This window comes from Scylla paramamosain, chromosome 11 (genome assembly GCF_035594125.1).
Source record: "Scylla paramamosain isolate STU-SP2022 chromosome 11, ASM3559412v1, whole genome shotgun sequence".
Classification (NCBI taxonomy): domain Eukaryota; kingdom Metazoa; phylum Arthropoda; class Malacostraca; order Decapoda; family Portunidae; genus Scylla; species Scylla paramamosain.
The window spans coordinates 17,366,462-17,391,435 of record NC_087161.1 but is presented as its reverse complement, the minus strand read 5'-3'; the positions used below and the strand labels follow the sequence as shown (position 1 = coordinate 17,391,435).

At 38.3% G+C, this 24,974-nt stretch overlaps 2 protein-coding genes across 8 annotated transcripts in view; one reads left to right on the top strand and one right to left on the bottom strand.

Annotated features, from left to right (window-relative positions):
* The window catches only part of LOC135105003 (ecdysteroid-phosphate phosphatase-like), a 28,464-nt gene extending 16,904 nt beyond the window's left edge, over positions 1-11,560 (top strand). For 3 of the 5 annotated variants that reach the window (XM_064012886.1, XM_064012882.1, XM_064012883.1), the window contains one exon: positions 1,166-11,560. In XM_064012886.1, the coding sequence (XP_063868956.1) occupies positions 1,166-1,294 (129 nt within the window). In that variant the 3' untranslated portion in view covers positions 1,295-11,560. Of the gene's footprint in view, positions 1-3 lie in introns of all 5 variants that reach the window. The other 2 variants (XR_010270665.1, XM_064012884.1) reach the window with 2 other exon arrangements.
* A 3,764-nt stretch (positions 11,561-15,324) lies between these two features.
* The window catches only part of LOC135105000 (cadherin-23-like), a 44,716-nt gene continuing 35,066 nt past the window's right edge, over positions 15,325-24,974 (bottom strand). For all 3 annotated transcript variants that reach the window (XM_064012875.1, XM_064012873.1, XM_064012874.1), the window contains exons 34-35: positions 17,224-17,338; positions 15,325-17,116 (exon numbers count right to left, since the gene is read on the bottom strand). In XM_064012875.1, coding sequence (XP_063868945.1) covers positions 16,721-17,116; positions 17,224-17,338 — 511 coding nt within the window. In that variant the 3' untranslated portion in view covers positions 15,325-16,720. The remainder of the gene's footprint in view (positions 17,117-17,223; positions 17,339-24,974) is intronic.

The window sequence follows — 24,974 nt, the reverse complement described above, 5'->3', positions numbered from 1 at the left end:
CAGATTCCCTATTGCTCTACAAGTGCTGTGGAGGAGGGGCCCTCAGGTCACTGGTCTTTGGTTGAGCCAGTCCGCCCTGTCTCCAATACTGGCCAGCCACACTATGACTGGAGGATTCTCTTGAGTTGAAGGCGTGAACGAGGTTCTCAGTCTCTGCTGATTAAGGCTTCCTCCTCTGGCTCCTTCACCATCTCTGCTTCTGACAACCCCTGTTCTAATACTTCCAGAACTCTTGGCAAGCTGTCACAAAATGCTGTTTTATTTTATTTGCTTATGTACTAGTGTTTACCATCCCAGAACTTTGTTTGGTTTTGAAGAGAGTGTATAAAGAGATGCTGCTTCCTGTGCAACATAAAAGCATTGCTGTAGTTATGTTAACTTGAGGTGAGGCATGAAGGAAGACAGTTCTGTATCTCACCTTGATTAACATTACTTACTTGGAATAATATTAACTGAATGATGTGAAAAGTAATGAACTGCTCTGCCATGATCCATCTTATAAATGTTGTGTGAAAAGATTCATAATACTTAATAAATGATGTAGATGGGGTTGTGGGAGACTGTGGAATGAGTGAGAATGAAATACAGTGTGGAAGATTGAATAATTGTTGGACTGATGAAGTAATGGAATCATCTAGTGAGTGGGACTTAAGCACCTGCTCTGTGTTCTCTGCTAATAGGTCAGTATCCCCTTAACATGAATGAGATGAGAGTGATTAAAGAGATGAGGAAAAATTATAAAAGTGTTTATTTATAGGAAACTAAAAACCATCACTGGTGTAAAGAATGTTCACGAATGATGACAAAATGAAAACAGATTACTAAAGATTCCACAGATTCATGAATAAAAATATGTGGGTGATTAAAGAAAACAGTGACTCACCAGAACAAATAGGAGAACCACAAGGCAGTTAAATAGAAAATACAGGACTTCACCTTATATTTGAGTGATCAGTAACTGTAATAAACTTATATTTACGCACTAGACAGCCTTCTCACCATACCTCTCTACTGTCATTGCTATTACCACTGCTACTACTACTACTACTACTACTACTACTACTACTACTACTACTACTACTACTACTACTACTACTACTACTACTACTACTACTACTACTACATCCATCACCACCACTAATCAGCACATCTCCCTGCTCAACAGATTCCCTACTGCTCCTTTGCCTTTGCTGCTCAGGAGAACTCAGGCAGCTGGTCACTGCAGGAGCCTCCCTTCCCCCCTACCACTCACTCCAGCAATATAAGATACGACTGGAGGGTGATGATGCCATAACTTCCCATCCAGTCATGTGTTGTGGGTGAGACTGTATGATTGTGCATGTGTTTGTGTGTTTGCAGACTCATTAGAGGCTCTTCCTGCCTGTGTGTGTGTGTGTGTGTGTGTGTGTGTGTGTGTGTGTGTGTGTGTGTGTGTGTGTGTGTGTGTGTGTGTGTGGATCTGTCTGTCTGTCTGTCCGTCTGTCTGTCTGTCTGTGTGTGTGTGTGTGTGTGTGTGTGTGTGTGTGTGTGTGTGTGTGTGTGTGTGTGTGTGTGTGTGTGTGTGTGTGTGTGCTTGAATTGGAAAGGCATTAGGGGTTGAGAGTTATTCTCTTCAGCTTTCAGGGACAAACACTAAGCTGTGTGCTGAGGTGAAAATCCAATGCTCAGAGAAGTAATTAAATGAAAGAATATAGTTACAATTCACAAAGGAAAAATTGTTTCTCAAAATGGGTGAAAATGTCTGTGATGGATAATTTTCTTCATTGTAATTTATGGAAGTCAATATAGATTTTGAGAAGGATAAACTATAGGCACACTACACACATTCAGGTTTATTACATTCAGTCAAAGTGAATATATTAAAAAATAAATAAATAAAAAATCAAAGAAATATTAGGATGAGCAAAATCAGACACTTGCTGATAACTACATACCTATACTAAATCTACAGATTTCTCTTATATCACTCACAGTTTCATGTCATTCTTTCCCCCTCAACATAGTGCATACACAGTAACCAGTAAACACAACAGCAGTATGGTATCTGTGTTGGTTATTGCCAGAGTGTTTGCTAGACTCCCTCATCCTTGCTGGGAGATGTAATGTACCCGTGATGTACACAAGCCTTCCTCTGAGGTGATATTGTGGACAAAGAGGAGGAAAGGAGTAGTGAATAGAGATAAAAAAGTCTGTTAGTTGTCTATGTGTATGAGCATGATGTGCATCTGATAATAAAAAGAAAAATGAGAAAATAAGATTAGATCATGATAATAGAAATGTTGTCTGTTTTTGTGTTCAGATTACTCAATATTATGCTGGTAAGGAGTTATCATTGTAGATCATTATTCTCTGATTGTAGTTGTGTGGTTGGAATAGTATTTATTGGGAAGCTGAGGAGATGAGGGAAGTGTTAAAGCCTATATTAATTCTGAGGTTGTAAGAGGTCTCTGTGCTAAGAGTATTAGATGGTATTAAGCAGATGTGGTATGTTAAAAAACTAAACTATTTTGTGTGTTGTGTGGTGGAGAGTCATATATAAGTGTTGTTAAAATAATAAGGAGTGGAAGGAAACAAACATTTGTAAAGCCATGGCCATGAAAGCACAGTCTGTCCCATATTTATATAGTGCAAATGAAATGGTCATTTGTCTCTTGAACTGCTGCACTTACTTCCACTGTACTGTGCATAGCATCTTCCTTTAATCTTAAATCTATTGATATATTCACAATCTATCTGCTGTCAAGTTTTGTAAGATTGACAGCAGAATAAAGGACCCAAGATCATTTGAAAATTATATGCACAGTGGAAATGTATTGTGGCAGGTTACTTAAATCCAGACTTTCATTGTGCCAAGTATGTTTGGACAGACTCTCTTGGACACACTAAGTCTTCCCAAACAAACTTGGTGGCTTCCTTGAGCCTTTCTTTCATGGAATTTGGGACAATGGACCGTATGCCCAAGTGTTTTGGTGTCTTATTGTGATGATTTTTGACAGATTATAATAGAAGTTATAGAGGTTTCCAAGAACGTTTTCATGATTCTTGTGATTGTGTAGCAAAGATTCTTCATCATGAATGAAAAAAAGATAATATGAGGATGCAATGAATCATCTCTGTGGCCTTTGAAAATAACCCTTATGAGAGAACAAAGCGTTTGGAAATACGGACCCTTATGACTCAGACTGTCCATGGCCTGTCTTGGGTACTGCTTTCTGTGCTGTGTTGGCTCATTCCATGGTATTGCCTCATTCTTGTGAGGAGAAAAAATATTTACAAGCTATTGTGCTTTTAAATCAAGCATAAGTAGCGCATATATTATTATTTTAGCTGCTTTGGGTTTGAGTAATGAAGCTCATACATTGCACGCCATTCTCAGTTTTAGTCAAAAGAAGTGTGTAGTGTTTATGTGAAATGTATGTAATTAATTTGAATTTGTTTGTATTCTTATGTGAGAAACAAAATGTAAGCACACACACACACACACACACACACACACACACACACACACACACACACACACACACACACACACACACACACACACACAGCATTTGTTGATTTCTCCATACTACAATCAGTGACAGAAAAAATAAGTTAATTTTTTATAATCACCAAGAGTGCTGCAAATATGTGAAAACATAATATATTTATTTCCATTCATGTGGAAACACTATGATTGCTTCAGACAATTTGTTGATTAGATTGTAATAAGAAAACAACTTTTATGTGATCCTTCAAAGTATTTATTTACAATTTACTCATACCATGGATTGCTGTATTGGTGAACTGATGTAGTTACCCACATTACCTGCTTGAAGTACAAGGAGGAAAATGGAGTCTGCCTCTTGAAATCTGTGAAGAATTGGTTGACAACATTTTTCTCTCTCCAATTTGGTCTCTGAGGAGGCCAGAACAGTGTGTCAACTCTGTGCCTCCCAACACTGGACCTACAAGCAGGCTGGCTGTCCCCTGCTGAGTTCCTTTTAGAAGCTAAAAGAAATTACAGCATTGAGTCATCTTTCATTTTGCACAGCATTGGTAAAGGCATTAATTATTGCATGTGTGACTGGCTGACTGGCATATCTTTAAACATGTGATTGGTCAACACACTCACACTTCTGTATTCATAATTACTTGACTGATAGTATTGTATGTATAGTGTGTGCTGGTAGTTGTTAATGCTGAACTTTGTTTAGCACTCACACTACTGCTCCTCAAAGTCTGCCTTGCTGTTTGGCCTCACTCCTGTGCCCTTACTGCTGTTACTTAACTGCACTGACAAGTTTTGAGAAGGTTGGATGTTGCTGTAAAGTATTTGTATGTTATGACAATTTTACAACATGATGCCAAACATTCAAAGATTAATTGAAATGTGATTTACTTAGCAGAAGCTTCATTGCATTATACAGAAGCAGTATCAGCAGATTCTTCATTTTCCATGCCCCTAGCAAACTAATGAGAAATCTAAAGATTACTAAAGAGAAGAGAAAAAAATAAAGCCATTTGTCTCATTGCTGTGGAACCTTAACTCAGATTTGTCCAGTATTGGGAGGATTTGCTGCACATGCAATGAATGTAATGAAGGAGAAAGGCTGGTTTGCCACTAAAAGGAGGAAGGGAAAAGTCTGTAGGGTCTTGTTTAGCAATCATAGCTCCAGCCAGGCACCAGGACAGGAAAAGCAGGTGATTTTGGTAGTCATATAGAATGTGGTGGCTATGGTGGTGGTGGTCTTGGCTGGCTGACAAAGGTGCATATTAACTGCCTTATATATAAACACCTTTGGCCTCTCTAATGTCCCTATTGATTCTTGTAGTCTTTAAACCTGTACTCACTCTCCACAGTTATGTTTCTTTCCTCCAATGTGCAGCCTTTCCCTTCATCCCACTGAAACTCGTAGGTGCTGCTGCTGCTGTTGTTGTCAGAGTTACACAGCATTCATTGCCTCCAACAGCAAATTCCTGTGATTTATACAGATTTTTATAGTTATTTAAGCTGTGACCTGGATTCTCAACTGTTCAGTGTGTTTGAACTTCAATGTGGCATTATATACATGCTACACTTTTTATCAATAAGAATATTACTTGAATATTATTTTATTTGTATGCAAGTCATAGGAGACTGTCAGCTTAGTTGGTTTTATGTAAGACAAGTGAGTGGAATGTGAGAAGAAACACAAGATGAAGCAAAAGTTACTTTATTTTTCATGTTTCACACTATGAAGAAAGCAACAGCTGAAATATAAAAGAAGTAAACTATTTCAGCTTCCTCAAATGTTTTTTCTCACCACCATATTCCACTTTATTGGTTTTATTAAGTATGTAAGTATAGTGTGAACTATTTTTTCATGTGTATGCCCTATAAATTGACAAGTCTACATTTTTTTTTTTTTTTTTTTTTTTTTTTTTTTTTTTTTTTTTTATGTAGGAGGGACACTGGCAACAAAAATCCAACAAAAAAAAAAAGCCCACTGAGATGCCAGTCCCAGAAAAGGGTCCAAAGCGGTAGTCAAAAATTGAAGGATGTCTTGAAACCTCCCTCTTGAAGGAATTCAAGTCATAGGAAGGTGGAAATACAGAAACAGGCAGGGAGTTCCAGAGTTTACCAGAGAAAGGGATGAATGATTGAGAATACTGATTAACTCATGCATTAAAGAGGTGGACAGAATAGGGGTGAGAGAAAGAAGAAAGTCTTGTGCAGCGAGACTGCGGGAGGAGGGGAGGCATGCAGTTAGCAAGATCAGAAGAGCAGTTAGCATGAAAATAGTGGTAGAAGACAGCTAGAGATGCAACATTGAGGCAGTGAGAGAGAGGCTGAAGACAGAGGAAAGGAGTTGATGAGACGAAAAGCTTTTCATTCCACCATGTCTAGAAGAGCAGTATGAGTGGAACCCCCAAGACATGTGAAGCATACACCATACATCGACAGATTAGGCCCTTGTATAGAGTTAGCAGCTGCGGGGGTGACAAAAACTGGCGGAGACATCTCAGAACGCCTAACTTCATAGAAGCCGTTTTAGCTGCAGATGAGATGCGAAGTTTCCAGTTCTGATTATAAGTAAAGGACAAACCAAGGATGTTCAGTGTAGAAGAGGGGAACAGTTGAGTGTCATTGAAAAAGAGGGGATAGGTGTTTGGAAGGTTGTGTCGAGTTGATAGATGGAGGAATTGAATTTTTGAGGCATTGATCAATATCAAGTTTGTTCTGCCGCAATCAGAAATTTTAGAAAGATCAGAAGTCAGCCGTTCTACATGAAATGTTTACTTCCTGAAGGATTGGAAGTCTATGAAAAGACGTGGAAAAGTGCAGGGTGGTATCATCAGTGTTAGAGTGGATGGGACAAGAAGTTTGGTTTAATGGGTCATTTATGAATAATAAGAAGAGAGTGGGTGACAGGACAGAACCCTGAGGAACACCACTGTTAAAAGATTTAGGAGAAGGACAGTGACCATCTATCACAGCAGCAATAGAACAGTCAGAAAGGAAACTTGAGATGAAGTTACAGAGAGAAAGATAGAAGCCGTAGGAGGATAGTATGGAAATCAAAGCTTTGTTCCAGACTCTATCAAAAGGTTTTGATATGTCCAAGGCAACAGCAAAAGTTTCACCAAAATTGCTAAAAGAGGATGACCAAGACTCATTAAGGAAAGCCAGAAGATCACCAGTAGAGCGGCCTTGACGGAACCCATACTGGCGATCAGATAGAAGGTTGTGAAGTGATAGATGTTTAAGAATCTTCCTGTTGAGGATAGATTCAAAAACTTTAGATAAGCAGGAAATTAAAGCAATAGGACGGTAGTTTGAGGGATTAGAACGGTCACTCTTTTTAGGAAAAAGGCTGAATGTAGGCAAACTTCCAGCAAGAAGGAAAGGTAAATGTTGACAGACAGAGATGAAAGAGTTTGTCTTGGCAAGGTGCAAGCACAGAGGCACAGTTTCGGAGAACAATAGGAGGGATCCCATCAGGTCCATAAGCCTTCCGAGGGTTTAGGCCAGTGAGGGCATGGAAAACATCATTGTGAAGAATTTTAATAGGTAGCATGAAGTAGTCAGAGGGTGGAGTAGAGGAAGGAACAAGCCCATAATCGTCCAAGGTAGAGTTTTTAGCAAAGGTTTGAGCGAAGAGTTCAGCTTTAGAAATAGATGTGATAGCAGTGGTGCCATCTGGTTGAAATAAAGGAGGGAAAGAAGAGGAAGCAAAGTTATTGGAGACATTTTTGACTAGATGCCAGAAGTCACGAGGGGAGTTAGATCTTGAAAGATTTTGACACTTTCTGTTAATGAAGGAGTTTTTGGCTAGTTGGAGAACAGACGTGGCATAGTTCTGGGCAGAAATATAAAGTGCATGAGATTCTGGTGATGAAAGGCTAAAGTCCCTTTTGTGGGCCACCCGTCTATCATGTATAGCACGAGAACAAGGTTTGGAAGGTTTAGGTCGAGAAAAAGAGTGAGGAATGTACACCTCCATGCCAGGCACTATCACCTCTGTTATGCGCTCAGCACACAAAGACGGGTCTCTGACACGGAAGCAGTAGTCATTCCAAGGAAAATCAGCAAAATACCTCCTCAGGACTCCCCCAACTAGCAGAGGCAAAACACCAGAGGCACCTTTGCTTAGGAGGATCCTGAGGAGGGACTGGAGCGACAGGACAAGATACAGATATGAGATTGTAGTCGGAGGAGCCCAACAGAGAAGAGAGGATGACAGCATAAGCAGAAGGATTAGATGTCAGGAAAAGGTCAAGAATGTTGGGCGTATCTCCAAGATGGTCAGGAATATGAGTAGGGTGTTGTACCAATTGCTCTAGGTAATGAAGGATAGTAAAGTTGAAGGTTAGTTCACCAGGATGGTCAGTGAAGGGAGAGGAAAGCCAAAGCTGGTGGTGAACACTGAAGTCTCCAAGAATGGAGATCTCTGCAAAAGGGAAGAGAGTCAGAATGTGCTCCACTTTGGAACTTAAGTAGTCAAAGAATTTCTTATAGTCAGAGGAGTTAGGTGAGAGGTATACAGCACAGATAAATTTAGTTTGAGGGTGACTCTGTAGTCGTAGCCAGATGGTGGAAAACTCGGAAGATTCAAGAGCATGGGCACGAGAGCAGGTTAAGTCATTGCACATATAAATGCAACATCCAGCTTTGGATAAAAAATGAGGATAGAGAAAGTAGGAGGGAACAGAAAAGGGGTTACTGTCAGTTGCCTCAGACACCTGAGTTTCAGTGAGGAAAAGATGAGATTTAGAAGAGGAGAGGTGGTGTTCTACAGATTGAAAATTAGATCTTAGACCACAAATGTTGCAGAAGTTAATGAAGAAAAAGTTGAGGGGGGTGTCAAGATGTTTAGGGTCGTCATCGGAAGGGCAGTCCGACCTGGGGACATTTGTGGTCCCCTCCCCAGATAGGGGACTCCAAGGCTGGTGTACAAGTCGCCATGAATTTTGAAATTTTGAGTGAAGGGTGTGTGTTATTAGGTGCCCCCTTGTGTTGTGAGACACAAAGGGAAACGTTCAGTGAGGTCACAGCTGGGTTTAATGATAAGTTCACAGCACCCCCTGATCCAGTGCTTTAGACCTCACTGAGAGTAATTATCATTTCGGCAGGTGCCTACTGCCTCCTCCTCAAATGACTGTATTCTCAAAAGGTAAAGGTTTTGACTACTGTTAGTAAGTCTTAGTGGATATTATCTACGTTTTCAAGAGTGCTTTCATGTTTATAGTGATAGGGAAACGTTCAGTGAGGTCACAGCTGGGTTTAATGATAAGTTCACAGCACCCCCTGATCCAGTGCTTTAGACCTCACTGAGAGTAATTATCATTTCGGCAGGTGCCTACTGCCTCCTCCTCAAATGACTGTATTCTCAAAAGGTTTTGACTACTGTTAGTAAGTCTTAGTGGATATTATCTACGTTTTCAAGAGTGCTTTCATGTTTATAGTGATAGTTTAACAAAATTTTGCACCACCAATGGGAAAAGCACTTGGGAGAATCTGATTAGTAATTTCTGAAGCATTTGAAAATAGTCCTGATAAGAATCCAAAGCATTTCAGAATATAGGCTAAAATTAATGTATATGATACCACTGAACATTTCTCAAAGTAGACTATTTATAGTAGAATTATAAGACCCTTACTCTTAAATGATTGTTGTTGACATGAAACATTTTTAGTATATTGATAGCCCTTCCTGTTACAAGAGTTTAATAAGGTAAACTGGCAGATGAAGTAAAGACGAAGAAGTAAAAAGATTCAGAGGAATAAAAGAGAGGAGGGAAACAAGGGACTATAATACATTGATATACAACAAATGCATAATTTCAGACTACTCCTTATTCAACAGATCTCCTTTCATTATATTCATATTTCACATTAACAGTAAACAGACAGTGTGCACATGTAGAATTAGTTCACATTGTACAGTAATATATGTATGTGGTGTGTAAGTGAATTATGGAAAATGGAAGAAGAAAAATCTACCTTTGAAAAACTTATAGTATTGGAAAAATTTAGTTTTCTAACCAAAAATACATAGAAAAAAAAAGTAAAAAAGCTATGTACTAATTAGTTGTGAATAATGTAAAAAAATAAATAAATAAATAAAATTAATTGAGAGGACAGAGTCAAGTGACCAACAATGAACTCCACTTATTCCAGTCAAAAGCAGTGTGACAACCATCAGGCAGCACAGAGGTGTCACTTGGAGCCCTCCAGATAAAAATTCATACTATCTACCAGTACTGTCATTCAAATGTCTGCAGATTTCCCAGACTCTTACACTGCCAGGCTCTGATGGAAAGTCATTGTGAAGACCAAGCCAAGGCAGATAAATGGAATAAAACATAAGAACATCACTGTGTCAAGTGAATGTATCCAAGAGTGAAATCCAGTACCTAATTTGCCATGTTTGAATATACCTTGTTACAACATATGTATTTCATAGGACTTTCTCAGAAATTTTCTTCATGTATTTATTCAGCTATGTATTTTTGTTGTAGGATATTGCAGAAAATCCAAGGAATTTAAATTTAGCCCTCAAGAGAACCAGTATTTTTGCTAGCTGTTACAACACAATGTTTTAAGCCTTGGTGCATGGTGCTCACACTGGACTGTCTGTAGCTAGTGCTGCAGGTGATTTTAAAAGTGTTATATATTTTTCTTTCATACAAAACTATTATTTTTTGTCACCCAGTATATATTTTTCTTTCATACAAAACTATTATTCTTTGTCACCCAGCTTGGGCTGTGAGCAGGTCCCTGTTTCTTCCATTTAGTCACAAAACCTGCAACCCCCATCAGCCATCTGTGTACACAGTGCATGCACACACAAGTGAATACCACACCTGTGCTCATGCACATTCACAGTCCTTCATGTATGTATGTACACTTAAATGAACAGTGGCCAACTTCCTTCCAGGGAAAAAAATATTAAATATTTTATATTTTCATGGAACAAAATTGTTTTATGTATTCTAGTCATAGTCTGAGAGCAGAGTAGACTTAGATGTTTGGTTCATAATTATGTAACTGTAAGGTGTGGAATGACATATCGTGTAGTACCTTCAATCTGATTCCAATTGCTCCTTCGTATGTCTTGCTCTTCAGGCAGACTAAGAAACCCTGGGACTTGGATGAAGTAGGTCTTGTGTTGTGATGTGTTGGGAACACCTCACCTTGACCTGTTGCACTTTGTAAATGTAAAATGGGCTTTTCTTTTTCATGTTAATGGTGTTAAAAATCTGAAGCTGGAAGATGAGCATTACACCTATAATAAAGGTGTTTTAGTTTTGACTACATAAAAGAAGACAGGGCAAGAGGTGAATGAGTAAAAAAATGTGTCAGAAATGCTTCTGTGTAAAATATTTTGAGTGGATAATTCTATAGAACAAAGACTGGATCAGCTATTGATGTATTGGCTTCTTACGTAAGTAAAAGAAAGAAGTGTTCATTGTGTCAATTTGCAAGAGGAAGATAAAACTGAGGAAAGCAGAAGCCCAAGAGTGAACATTAAGGATTACATTGTATTATGAACATAATCAGAGTCATCTTACTTGAGAGTGTTAAGAAAAGTTTGTGTTTAATAAAGAATGAAAAAAGGGGGGAGGGGAGAAAAGTTGCATGAAGAAGTGAGAAATTGGAAGGAAAATGTAGCTGAAGACACTAGCAGATATTTAAAAAGTGTGGCTCTTCAGGAGTCTCAGAAGTACCTACAATGTAAGAAAACTACTTGAAATTTTATGAAAATGAAACCACAGAGGAAAAAGTTTCACACTTATATAACAGTATTCTCCTCAGTACTACTACTGCCACTAAAGGAGCCTAAAAAGCTTCAGTATACTCATTCCACACTCACTCCACCAGTGCTCCCTGAGTGACTCACTGCTCCACTCCACTCTAGTATGTTATGTGTGTTGCTGTGATCCTGCCCCCTTGGTGGCAATTCACAAAGGACTGCAAACACACATGATATCTTGTTTATTCTTATTTGTTGTGTTGATTATTGTTTTGTTCCATAGATTCTGTATTGCTTACAACTGAATGCCAAGAAAAAGTATATAAATAATGTTGAACTGAGTGAATGGTTTAATTTTCAACCTTTCACAGTCCATGAAATAAACTTTATTCTTTAAAGTTTACAAAACTTTATTCTTTAAAGTTTACACTTACTACATTGTGCAAAATGATCCACCAAAACAAAATGACTCTGAGAGAAATAAAAAAGTTGTAGCTTCTTTTTAAAGACTGATAGGGATTCTTTAGACAATTTTGTAGGTTCTCTACTACGTGGTCCACCTTCTGATTACAAAGTCCTTCATTGGTAATCAAAAATCATGTGTGAAAGCTTCTCACTGTTTTCTCATGCATATGGCACATATGTGCCACATGTATTATGATTGCATGAAAAACTATATACTCCATTAGAAAACTATGAGAAATTGATATATTGTAAGTAAAGAAGATGGATGTGACTGGAGACTGAACTTGAATATGACAGACAAGAACAAACCTTAATTAACTGGACCTTAAGGTACCTCACAACTAATTCTGCTTGGTCTTGTCTTTACACATTCTGGCATGGCATTACACAACTTTCCTCCCTCTAGATTAATTTCTAGTGTTTCATTAATTTAGTGTGGTAGCGTAAGTATTTGAACAGTCCAAAACATGTCTAGTTATGGTCTTTGTTAAGTTCACTGGAATATACACATCTGCATTTTCCCTCTCTCTGGGGGGGAAACACTTGTTTCCTGGCTGACACAACTATACCACACCATCAAGCTTAAACCAGGATGATCCCACTCCCTTTAACAAATTTTTACAAGACCATCCTATCACCATGCTGCCAGTGTCATGATTCAATAAAAAAAAAAAAAATTGTGTTCTTTGTTAGGAAACAGTGAGGAATTAATCTATCTTAAATAAGAGAAGTGGATGTGGCCAGGAACTGAACCTAGATTTAAGAGGGTAAAAGAATAAGCTTCAGCTGACTAGACCATAAAGTACCTCAACTTATCCTGCTTTTGGCTTGTGTTTCCAAGTCCTATCACAATATTACACACCTACCAGAACAAATACAGAGGAGGAATGTAAATCATTCCAATCTATTTTTGTTAGTGGTTTGACTGATCTGTTGGCTTTTAAAGTGTTCAATTCCCCTGAGACAAGTAGTACTGAATCCTTTCACTGTTATAATTGTTCCTTTTCAATAAAAAGAGCACTAAAAAAAAAAAAAAAAAATGGACAAAAAATCTTTTTTTTTTTTTTTTTTTTTTTCATTTAGGGCACTGAAACGTACCTGGGAGACTGTAGTATATAAATTAGTGCATGTAAATTTGTAGGTGATTATGGAAATAAAATATATAAACATTCTAGAAGTGAAAGGGTTAAATTAAAACAATGAAGCATTAAAAGTCACCATGACCATCACTTGAAATTATCATTTATTTCTCAGTAAACTAAGGTTTTCTTTCACATGCATGACTCAGCAGTTTTGGCAGAATCTACGGAAATCACACTCACATTTCACTTAAAGGTGTGGAGTCCAACAATCTCAAACAAAAAACCTGAGACCTTTAATTTAATTATGTATATTACTCCACAGAACAGTTCAGAAAGATAAGCACATCAAGTTACTTCAAACATTTTTTTTCTCCTTTTTATTTATTAATTTATTAGATCAGACTCTAACTTGCGAAAACTATAGAATTAGAAATGTTAGTATGAGATAACATTAGTATTGCGTGCATATATAATGTAGGCATTGGTAAGGGAACAATCTGAAGGCTCAGGGTTGATGATAATGATTGTAGTGATTCAATTCTGATTATTGTTGATTTTTTTTGTTGAATTTTTTTGTGAGCTTTAATAACTCTCAGTTCGTTGAGGCGTTCTTTATAATTAATTGTTTAACCTATTTTCTCCTCCTGCTCTGATTTCATCCTACTATTGTGCTAATTGCTTTTCCTTTCTTCTTTCTACGGTCAAGGTGGGTGGGGGTTGTCATCTGGCAACTTATAGCGCTTGCGCTCGTCCCACTCTGCCTTCTCCGTTATGTTTAATAATAATAATAATAATATTGGTCGTGTAATCCCCGTAGACTTCAACAACACTGCTGAGTCATGATCATCAAAGAAAATGTCATCTATTCAAGGATAACTAAAAGAAATTCATATTTTCTTTTGGCCACATTCCTCATTCCTTGGTCAATTAATAATCATATATTCCTTCATCCATCCTTCCACCTTCTTGTTTGAACATGTTAGATTGATATTCTCTTGTAGGCTTCAGTGAAACTGCTTTAGTCATGCCTACTAGAGGAAAATACCTTTTAAGATTCATGGTTCACCTCGAAATGTTCTGAGTTCTGATATGTGGTTCTAAGCAGTTATTTATAGTTATGTATTCCCAGGAACAATGATTAATGGGTTTAATTTGAAATGGTGGTCCAGTATATTTTCCTTGTTTCTGTTGCAGCTAACATCTTACTATTTGTATAAATGCCAGCTATCACAAGCAATTAATTGACTAATAATCTTCTTCAGCCATCAATTGATACAAGAGCACAATGGTTGTAGGAGCCATTATGGACCAAAAAAGAACCATAAGGATATGCAAATCAATCTCACTTTCAGTATTTGGCCTACATGAGTGACAGCTTGCCTGCAGTTTTTGTGAATTCAAAACACACACACTTACAAGTTTTTAGATGTGAAAAGTAGACCATAAACATGTGGATCCTGTATGGGTACCAAAGACATATTTCATCTACTCACCTTCTGGGCATCTGTTGTTTTCACACTCACCATTAGATCACCTACAACACACCAGCACTCAGGAAGACTCCAGTACTGATATAAATATTCCACACTCACCATAAGATCATCTACAACACCTCCACTCAGGAAGACTCCAATATAGATATAAATATTCCAAAGACATGAAAATTAATGAGAGAGAGAGAGAGAGAGAGAGAGAGAGAGAGAGAGAGAGAGAGAGAGAGAGAGAGAGAGAGAGAGAGAGAGAGAGAGAGAGAGAGAGAGAGAGAGAGAGAGAGAGAGAGAGAGAGTTAACGCACCCATCAAGATAATATCAATACGTCATCCCCTTCACATGTAGAATTAACAGACAGATGTAAAAGGTGTGATGCTTTGATTGATTCTCCCATGGTTATTAGGAGGGAGGGAGGGAGGGTGGGAAGAAAGTGAGGGAGAAAAAAACAAAAGGAAAGAGGAGGGAAAGAGGAACATTACTGGAGGAAAAGAAAGAATCAACTGAGAGAGAGAGAGAGAGAGAGAGAGAGAGAGAGAGAGAGAGAGAGAGAGAGAGAGAGAGAGAGAGAGAGAGAGAGAGAGAGAGAGAGAGAGAGAGAGAGAGAGAGAGAGAGAGAGAAACTTTTTTTCAGATAGAATGAAAAGAAAGTTACCACAGGAAGAAAAAAACAAAAGGAAAGAGGAGGGAAAGAGGAACATTACTGGAGGAAAAGAAAGAATCAGCTGAGAGAGAGAGAGAGAGAGAGAGAGAGAGAGAGAGAGAGAGAGAGAGAGAGAGAGAGAGAGAGAGAGAGAGAGAGAGAGAGAGAGAGAGAGAGAGAGAGAGAGAGAGAGAGAGAGAGAGAAACTTTTTTTCAGATAGAATGAAAAGAAAGTTACCACATCCAAAAGCTTCAACTGGCAACAACATAAATGTCATGTTTGTAAAAGACTTCACATTCACTTCATCTTAAAAGGGATCATGATGAAAATAAGAAAATATTGTCTTCACTTGTAAACAAAGATTAAGAAAAATTATAATGCAGTATCATATTCAAACATGCTATTTAGGTTTAGTGATAATTCAGCAATTGTTAACAATTTATGAACATCCTACTGTATACTACAGCTTGTTCATGTTTATTCACTCAGTATAAATTCACCTTCCTCAGTACATGTATAATAAATTCTCCTGCAATAAACCTTTTATAAGTAAAAAGACCCAACAAAAATATAAACTCAAGTTAGATATGTGCCTGGATTCATAGTTTTATATACAGGAAACACCACACACATACACACACACACACACACACACACATATATATATATATATATATATATATATATATATATATATATATATATATATATATATATATATATATATATATATATATATATATATGATAATAACAATAATAGAATAAAAGTAATGATAAAAAATAAGCAAAATAGTAATAATAATAGTATCAATAATAATAATAATAATAATAATAATAATAATAATAATAATAATAATAATAATAATAATAAAATAATAATAAGAAAAGGACTCCTCTGATTGATTTCTTCCATATATGAAGCACTGACTGAAACAAGGGTCAAGTGCCACACCTAAATTTTGAATGTGAATATCATCAGACATTGAAATAACTTCTCTGCCTACATATAATAGACTGTCCCTGTATTGCTGTGTTTATTGAGGCTGAAAACAAAATTAGTAAATGCAGGCAAAAATATCTCAACAAAGTGTTTACTATATGCACACTTTTGGCATAAGGACACTTGTCACACTCAGCCCAACATATAAACAATAAATTAGTGCAATCACTACCTATGGCAACTACACAGATATTTATGAGTATCACCAATCTGAGAAGTTTGAGCTTTGGAAAAAGTGTCAGTGAGACTTGTGGTCTTAGCCCATCTAAGACACTGGTAAAAAATATTCACACTTCAGTGTCTTGTTTTAATCCAAAGATTCAAGACACATACATATAGCTGCTGACATCTGTGTAAAAAATACATACCTATCCCTATATTAACTATACCAGCACTTTGTAACCAACAAGTGACTCCTTATATTTGTGACTTTTGGAATGGGCATAACTGGATATAGATTATAATTATATGGCCTTCAAAAATTTTTTGAAATACTCTGGGAATACAAAATTTTAAGAAATTTTTGTTCATCCCCTAAGCAGCTGTACATAAATATGTAGGCTACAACCACTTCTTTCCAGTCCATAATACACTCTGTTTAATATAGATAGACAGTCCATATCACATTTGAATGGTTCAGACTTAATTTATTATAAAATGTTCTAAATACCACCTCCTTATTTCAAGATTATTTTGAGCTTACTTAGTTATCTCTAGCCAGATACCCAGTTATTACAAACAGCAAACAGGTGAAAAAAGTTTGCATTTGTCCAACAGCTCTACCCATACCACTGTATGGGGAGATCATTCACTGCCTTCATTACCTCTGGGCACTTCTGTGAGAGGCAGCATCCATGGGAATGCCTCGCTCCTGCCACTCATACACTCTGGGAGGCTCAGAGCTCAGGATGGAGGCAGGGGGCATTGGGGCCCCTGCAGGAGCCACAGCCACAGAGCCTGGATGTCCTGGAGGTCCTGGAGGCCCTGGGGGAAGCATGACTATGGACCCTGGAGGCAATACAGGGCCTACTGAAGGTGGGGAATCAATCAGACGCATGTGGCGATTGTGGCGCTTCACCTTACGGCGGTAATGGGAATAGAGGCAGCACACAGCACAAGCAGCCACAGCACCTCCAACACCAATGAAGGCAGCTATGACCATCACCCATACCTCCACCCAGTCAGCTCCACCAGCCTCCTTTCGTGGCACACACCTCTGTGGAAGACAAGTGGGCAGTGAGGGAAGGAAGGGTAGAAGAGAGAGGAGTCAATTTAAATTCCATATTTGACATGTAACATCACACACCACAAGTCTACACCCACCTCCACCTTTCTGACAGAGTACTTCTCAAACACTTGATTTAGTTTGGGATTCTGGGAGACATCAAGGAGTGTTTTTGTGTCATGAAGGTTTCTTCCCTCCAGTTGGAAGCAGGATCTGTCTCAACAAAACACCATCAAGTTCTTAGTCTGCTATACAACCCTAAGCCTCTATAATTTTACAATAAGAAGTATGATAATCTTATGTGCCTTTTTGTCATAAAAGCTAATGTATTGTAAAAAAAAAAAAAAAAAAAAGACTTATTTGCCAGTGTATTAGACACACCTCTGCATCAAATGCACCCCTATTTTACAAGGAAGTTTTGTGAAAAAAAAGTATTGTTTCATCATAAAGTTATTGAAAAAAAAGCTGTAGTGTGTGTGTGTGTGTGCGTGTGTATTTACCTAGTTGTATTTACTAAGTTGTGGTTTATGGGAGGGGAGTAATCTCATAGCATCCCATCTCTATATCTATCCAGTTTGGTCTTAAAAGCATGGACAGTTACGGCATTGACAACGTCTTCACTGAGTTCATACAATTTGTTCACACTTCTGTGAGGAAAACTATACTTTTTGATTTCTCTTCTACAGTTAGTGTGTGTGTGTGTGTGTGTGTGTGAGTGTGTGTTTTATCTAAGAGGACCACTGACCAAAGGCAACAAAAATTTTTAATGAAAAGAATGGTTCACTTAATGCCAGTTCCCAATAGAATAATAATAAAAGAGAAAAGAAAAAAAAAGCGATGTGTCTTGAAACGTCCATCTTGAAAGATTTCAAGTCACAGGAAGGAGGAAATACAGAAGCAGGCAGGGAGTTCCAGAGTTTACTAGAGAAAGGTATGACTGGTTAATTCTTGTATTAGAGAGGTGGACAGAATAGAAATGAGAGAAAGAAGAGAGTCTTGTGCAGCCAGGCTGCAGAAAGAGGGGAGGCATGCAATTAGCAATATCAGAGGAGCAGTTGACATGAAAATACTAGTAGAAGATAGCAAGAGCTGCAACACTGTGGTGATGAAAAAGATGCTGAAGACAGTCAGTTAGAGTAAAGTAATTGATAAGATGAAAAGCCCTCTCTAAAATAGTAGTGTGAGTGAAACCCCTCCCTCCCACCATACGCATGAAGCAAACTCCATACATAGACAGATAAGGCTCATGTCAAGAATTAGTAGCTGGGGTCGGAGGGGAGGGGGGGTTGAGAAAAACTGGCAAAGATGACACAGAATGCCTAACTTCATAGAAGCTGCTTTAACTATAGATGAGATGTGAAGTTTCCAGTTTAGATTATAAGTAAAAGACAGACTGAAGATGTTCAGTGTAGAAGAGGAGGACAGTTGTCACTGAAGAGGGGATGGTTATTTGGAAGATTGTGTGAAGCTGATAAATGGAAGAATGGAGTTTTTGAGGCATTGAACATTATTCAATTTGCTCTATCCCAATCAGAAATTTTAGGAGAGATCAGAAGTCAGGCATTCTGTGGCTGTTTACTTCCTGAAGGGTTGGATGTCTACAAATAAAACATGGAAAAGTGCAGGATGGTATCATCAGTGTAGGAGTGGATAGGAAACGTTTGGTTTAGATCATTGCCAAATAATAACTAGAGGGTGGGTGACAGAACAAAACCCTGAGGAACACCATTGTTAATAGACTTATGAGAATAATGACAGTCTACCACAGCAGCAATAGAACAGTCAGAGAGGAAACTTAAGATGAAGTTACAGAGAAGGATAGAAACTGTAGGGGGGTAGTTTGGAAATCAAAGCTTTGTACCAGGCAACAATGTCTAAGGCAACAATGAAAGTTTCACCAAAATCCCTAAAAGTGAGTGTGAGGAGGAGGAGGAGGAGGAGGAGGAGGAGGAGGAGGAGGAGGAGGAGGAGAAGAGGAGGAGGAGGAGGAGGAGGAGGAGGAGGAGGAGGAATACAAAGGAAACCCAAATAGCAATAGACCTTTTGGTTATTGCAAGGCTGTTTGGTAACTACTTCTAACTAGCTACAGAGAAGAGAGACAGGAAAGCACAACAGAAGGCTCCTCCCCACCCACCACTCCCCCTAGCTTGGGCTGGGATGGAAATAGTTAGGAAAAGTACCATGCAGTATGAAAAAACTGACATGGAATTTTCATAGGGAAAGGATGAAAGGAAATGCTACTATTCATCCTATGGTGAACTCTATATGCCTTTCTGAAAATGAACACAATTAATAATAAAACTGGTGTCTGTAAAATAAGAGTTATATTAGTGAATTTAGTAATTATTTGAACAAGAAGAGCACTTGTGGGGATTAGCTTTTTAAAATATTTGTCTATTTTATTTTTTAATGATTCAACTGAACTGCTGCTTACAATTTCTGAAGGAAGTTTACTCCAGATATTTACTGTGCAATTAAAGAAAAATGCTTGGCCTTGAGGGATTTAAAACATTTGGGTATAATCTTGAATCCATTATTTCTTGTCAGGTTAGTATGATCAATGATAAAATTTTTATTTGCATCAAGCTTACTATGTCCTTTAAAAATTTTAAACACTTCAATTAGGTCTCCACTTATCCTGCACTTTGTTAAGCTAAATAGGTTTAGTTCTTCCACTCGTTCCTCACACAGCTTATTACACAATCTTGGAATCATCTTAGTGACTCTATGTTGTATCTTTTCTAGTTTTTCAATGTCTTTTTGTAATATGATGATCAGAACTGTACACAGTATTCTAGATGAGGGTGCATCAGTGAGTTATATAAGACAAGTATAACCTTTTCTGACTTAAATTCAAAGGTTCTTCCAATGAATCCTATTAATTTATTTGTTGTCTTTACTGTTTCTGTGCAGTGTTTCTGTGCAACGCTTGACAGTGGTATGTTATTCATTACATATCTTGCTTGAACAATGTTACTTCCAATGTGTAGAACCTTACACTTTTCTATACTGAATCTCAACTGCCATTTTTCTGCTCAGCTTGTTAGTTTATTGAGATTACACTGTAATTCCTGCCATTGTGATGCTGACATTGCTTTACTTGTTATTTTGGTGTTGTCTAAAAATTCACTTATTTTGCAATTGATCCCTTCATCAATATCATTAACATATATTATAAAAAGTATTGGTCCTAATACAGAGCTTTGAAGAATGCTGCTATTTACCTTATACCAATCTGACTCTTTTCCATTTATTACAACACACTCTTTTCTGTCAGAGAGCCAGTCCCCCAGCCATTTCAGGGTGTTTTTGGCTATCCCATGAGCTTTTACTTTACTGATGAGTCTTTTATGGGGAACAGTGTCGAAAGCTTTCTGGAAACCAAGGTAGATAATATGAACTGCTTTTGTCTCATCATACAAGTTAAATACTTCATAAAAGAAGTCTAGCAAGTTTGTTAAGCATGAACGTTTGGTTCTGAAACTGTGTTGTGAATCTTTTATGATTTTATTTTCTTCTAAATATTCAACAATCTTATCTGATTGTTGTTTCCATCAGCTTGCACACCACTGAAGTTAGACTGATTGGCCTGTAGTTGGCTGGGAGAGATTTATTTCCTTTTTTAAAGATTGGTGTGACTTTTGCTAGTTTCCACTCTTGGAGGACTTTACCCACAAGTTAAGTTTTATTGAATAAAATTGTAAGCGGTTTCACAAGCTCATTTCTTGCTTCTTTAAGAAGCCTGGGTGATATCTTGTCTGGCCCGGGTGTTTTGTTTATGTTCATACTCTTTGTAACTGGGAGTATTTCGTTTTCTGTGATGGTGAAGCCTGGCAGCCTGGTGCCTTGTGACTGAGGTGCAGGGGTCGGCAGGCTGCTCTGAACATCCTCAGTCGTGAAGACTGTTGGAAAGTACTCATGTTTCATTTTCTATTTGTTTGCCATTTTTTGTTATTAGTGGACCAATTATTGATGTTAAAACTCTTTTAGAGGAGGAGGAGGAGGAGGAGGAATACAAAGGAAAGCGAAACAGCAACGGACCTTTTGGTCCTTGCAAGGCTGTTTGGTAACTACTTCTAACTAGATGCAGGGAAGAGAGACAGGACAGCATAGCAGAAGGCTTCTCCCCACCCACCACTCCCTCCAGCTTGCGCTGGCATGGAAATAGTTGGGAAAAGTACCATGCAGTATGGAAAAACTGACATGGAATTTTCATAGGAAAGGATAAAAGGAAGTTCTACTATTCACCCTACGGTGAACTCTATACGCCTATCTGAAAGTTAATACAATTTATATTAAAACTGGTGTCTGTAAAATAAAAGTTTATTAGTGAAGTTAGTAATTATTCGGACAAGAAGAGAGCTTGTTGGGGATTTGCTTTCAAATGTCTATTTTATTTTTGAATGATTCAATAGTATTGCTGTTCACAATTTCTGCAGGAAGTTTATTCCATATATTTACTATACGATTAAAGAAAAATGTTTGGCCTCGTGGGATTTAAAACGTTTGGGTATAATCTTGAATCCATTATTTCTTGTTAGGTTAGAATGACCAATGGTAAAATATCTATGTGCATCAATGTTACTATATCCTTTGAAAATTTTGAACACTTCAATTAGGTCTCCTCTTATCCTGCGCTTTGTTAAACTAAATAGGTTTAGTTCTTCCAGTCGTTCCTCGTACGGCTTATTGCGCAATCTTGGAATCATCTTTGTGACTCTGCGCTGTATCTTTTCTAGTTTTTCAATGTCTTTTTTGTAATATGGTGACCAGAACTGTACACAGTATTCTAGATGAGGGCGCACCAGTGAGTTATATAAGACAAGGATAACCTTTTCTGATTTAAATTCAAAGGTTCTTCCAATGAATCCTACTAATTTATTTGCCGTGTTTACTGTTTCTATGCAGTGTTGACTCGGCTTTAGGTCGTTTGACAAAACGACACCAAGATCTTTTTCTTTATCGGTGCTTGAGAGTGGCATGTTATTCATTACATATCTCGCCTGAACATTGTGGCTTCCGATAAGTAGAATATTACATTTTTCTATATTGAATCTCATCTGCCATTTTTCTGCCCAGGTTGTTAGTTTATTGCGGTCACACTGCAGTTCCTGCCATTGTGACACAGACGTTACTCTACTTGTTATTTTGGTGTCGTCTGCAAATTTACTTATTTTGCAATTTACCCCTTCATCAATATCATTAATGTGCATTATGAAGAATACTGGTCCTAATACAGAGCCTTGAGGAACGCCGCTCTTTACCTTTCACCACTGACTCTTTTCCATTTATCACAACACGCTGTTTTCTGTCAGAGAGCCAGTCTCTCAGCCATTTCAGGGTGTTTCCGGCAATGCCGTGAGCTTTTACTTTACTGATGAGTCTCCTATGGAGAACAGTGTCAAAAGCTTTCTGGAAATCAAGGTAGATAACATCAACAGCTTTTGTCTCGTCATACGAGTTAAATACTTCATAAAAGAAGTCTAGCAAGTTTGTTAAGCAGGAACGCTTGGTTCTGAAACCGTGTTGTGAATCCTTTATGATTTTATTTTCTTCTAAATATTTAACAATTTTATCTCTGATTATTGTTTCCATCAACTTGCACACTACTGAAGTGAGACTGATCGACCTGTAATTGGCTGGGAGAAATTTATTTCCTTTTTTAAAGATTGGCGTGACATTTGCTAGTTTCCATTCGTGGGAAACTTTACCCGCTAGTAAAGTTTTATTGAATAAAATTGTAAGCGGTTTCACGAGTTCATTTCTTGCTTCTTTAAGAAGCCTGGGTGATATCTTATCTGGCCCCAGTGTTTTGTTTACGTTCATGCTCTTCGTGACTGAGAGGATTTCACTTTCTGTGATGGTGAAGTCTGGCAGCGTGTTGCCTCGTGACGGAGGCGTGGGGGTCGGCAGACTGCCGTGAACATCCTCAGTCGTGAAGACTGTTGAAAAGTACTCGTTCAGGGTGTTCGCCATGTCTGTTTCGCTTTCTATTTTTTTTTTATTTTTACCATTTTCTGTTATTAGTGGACCAATCGTTGATGTTAAGACCCTTTTTGTTTCTACATAGCTGTAAAATTCTTTTGGGTTCGTTTTACATGAGTTCGCGATCTGAGCTTCAACAGATTTTTTGCTGCATTTGATCAGCTTTTAGTTTTTCTACGCAATCTGTCGTGCTCTAGTTTATCATTATTATTTTGAGTTAGTATGTATTTGTGGTACGCATTTTTCTTAGCCAGAAGGCAGCATCTGATTTCATTATTCCACCTTTTCGGTTTGGTGTTTTTTACCTTCCGTCTGTTTCGTTGTGGTACACACAAAATCGCAGTTTCATTTAACTTTTTAGTAAACACTTCCCTTGCTTTGTTTATGTCTGGTGTTCCCAGCAGTTCATTCCAATCTATGGATGCAAGCTGCATGCGGTCTCTCAAAGTTAGCACGCCGATCGTCTGGCACTTTTTCTATACTTTCGCTTACTTTAGCTTTGTCAAAATTTATGGTGAAAAGCAAGCTACGATGATCGCTGGAACTCAGTTCTGGTCCAATTTTTACGTCTTTTACTGACTCCTCACCGGTTGTTAAGACAATATCTAGGATATTGTTACCTCTCCTCGGATGCATGACGTGATGGTGGAGGGAGCTTTCAAGGATATACCGGTAGAGATGCCAGCCTGCGTGAGCCGTCAGTGGTTCATCCCACCTCGTGACTGGAAGATTAAAGTCCCCCATAATTATGCAATTATTAACGCAGCAAATGTCCGGAATACGGTCATAAAGTTTTTCGTCTGTAGCGGGTGACTGGGCTGAAGGACGATAGACGAGACCTAATGTTAATTTACGAGAGGAGGAGGAGGAGGAGGAGGAGGAGGAGGAGGAGGAGGAGGAGGAGGAGGAGGAGGAGGAGGAGGAGGAGGAGGAGGAGGAGGAGGAGGAGGAGGAGGAGGAGGAGAGAGAGAGAGAGAGAGAGAGAGAGAGAGAGAGAGAGAGAGAGAGAGAGAGAGAGAGAGAGAGAGAATTTTCATAGAATGGGTATTTCTTATACAATCATTCAATCATCAGCTATTTTAGTAAACCAGTAGTTAACATTTCGATTCAAGAAGATAATGATTCCTTTCCTTAATTAAACAAAGCAGTGTTGGAGGAAAGCATCGAAGGAACTGTTGCTTGTAGAAAACATTCCCTGTGCACTGGCTGAGACCAAGACAAACAATTCCCTCAGTCTTTTAACACTCAACGCACTCACACGCAATCGCTGTGCAAACAACTGTGGAATGCGGTGAGGCAGTGCAAATCACAGCAAATCCTTCCCCAACATCAAGAGAGATAACGTCATCATGTTCCATGTAACTAATTATACATGCTTAAAATACACTAATTAAATCATCATGGTGAATCCCTGTGCAACATTAAGAAAGATTATCTGTCACGCCTCCAGGTAACATGTAATTACATAGACTGAAAAATGGAGTAACGAAGACAGATGAGAGAGAGAGAGAGAGAGAGAGAGAGAGAGAGAGAGAGAGAGAGAGAGAGAGAGAGAGAGAGAGAGAGAGAGAGAGAGAGAGAGAGAGAGAGAGAGAGAGAGAGAGAGAGAGAGAGAGAGAGAGAGAGAGAGAGAGAGAGAGAGAGAGGTCAGGTCACCACCGTGGGAGAGGTCAGGTCACCGCCGGCGAGGACGCATGTGTTTTCAGTGTGCTCTGCACATTCAAATCAGTTCTTCAGTAACGCAAATCACTGTTTTTTATCTCCATCTCTACGTGAAATGGCATAACACAGGTTCATCAAGAGGTGTGATCTCCCGGGATATTGTCCTCAGCGATGGTGCGCCATGTGTGGTAGGGCGGCTACC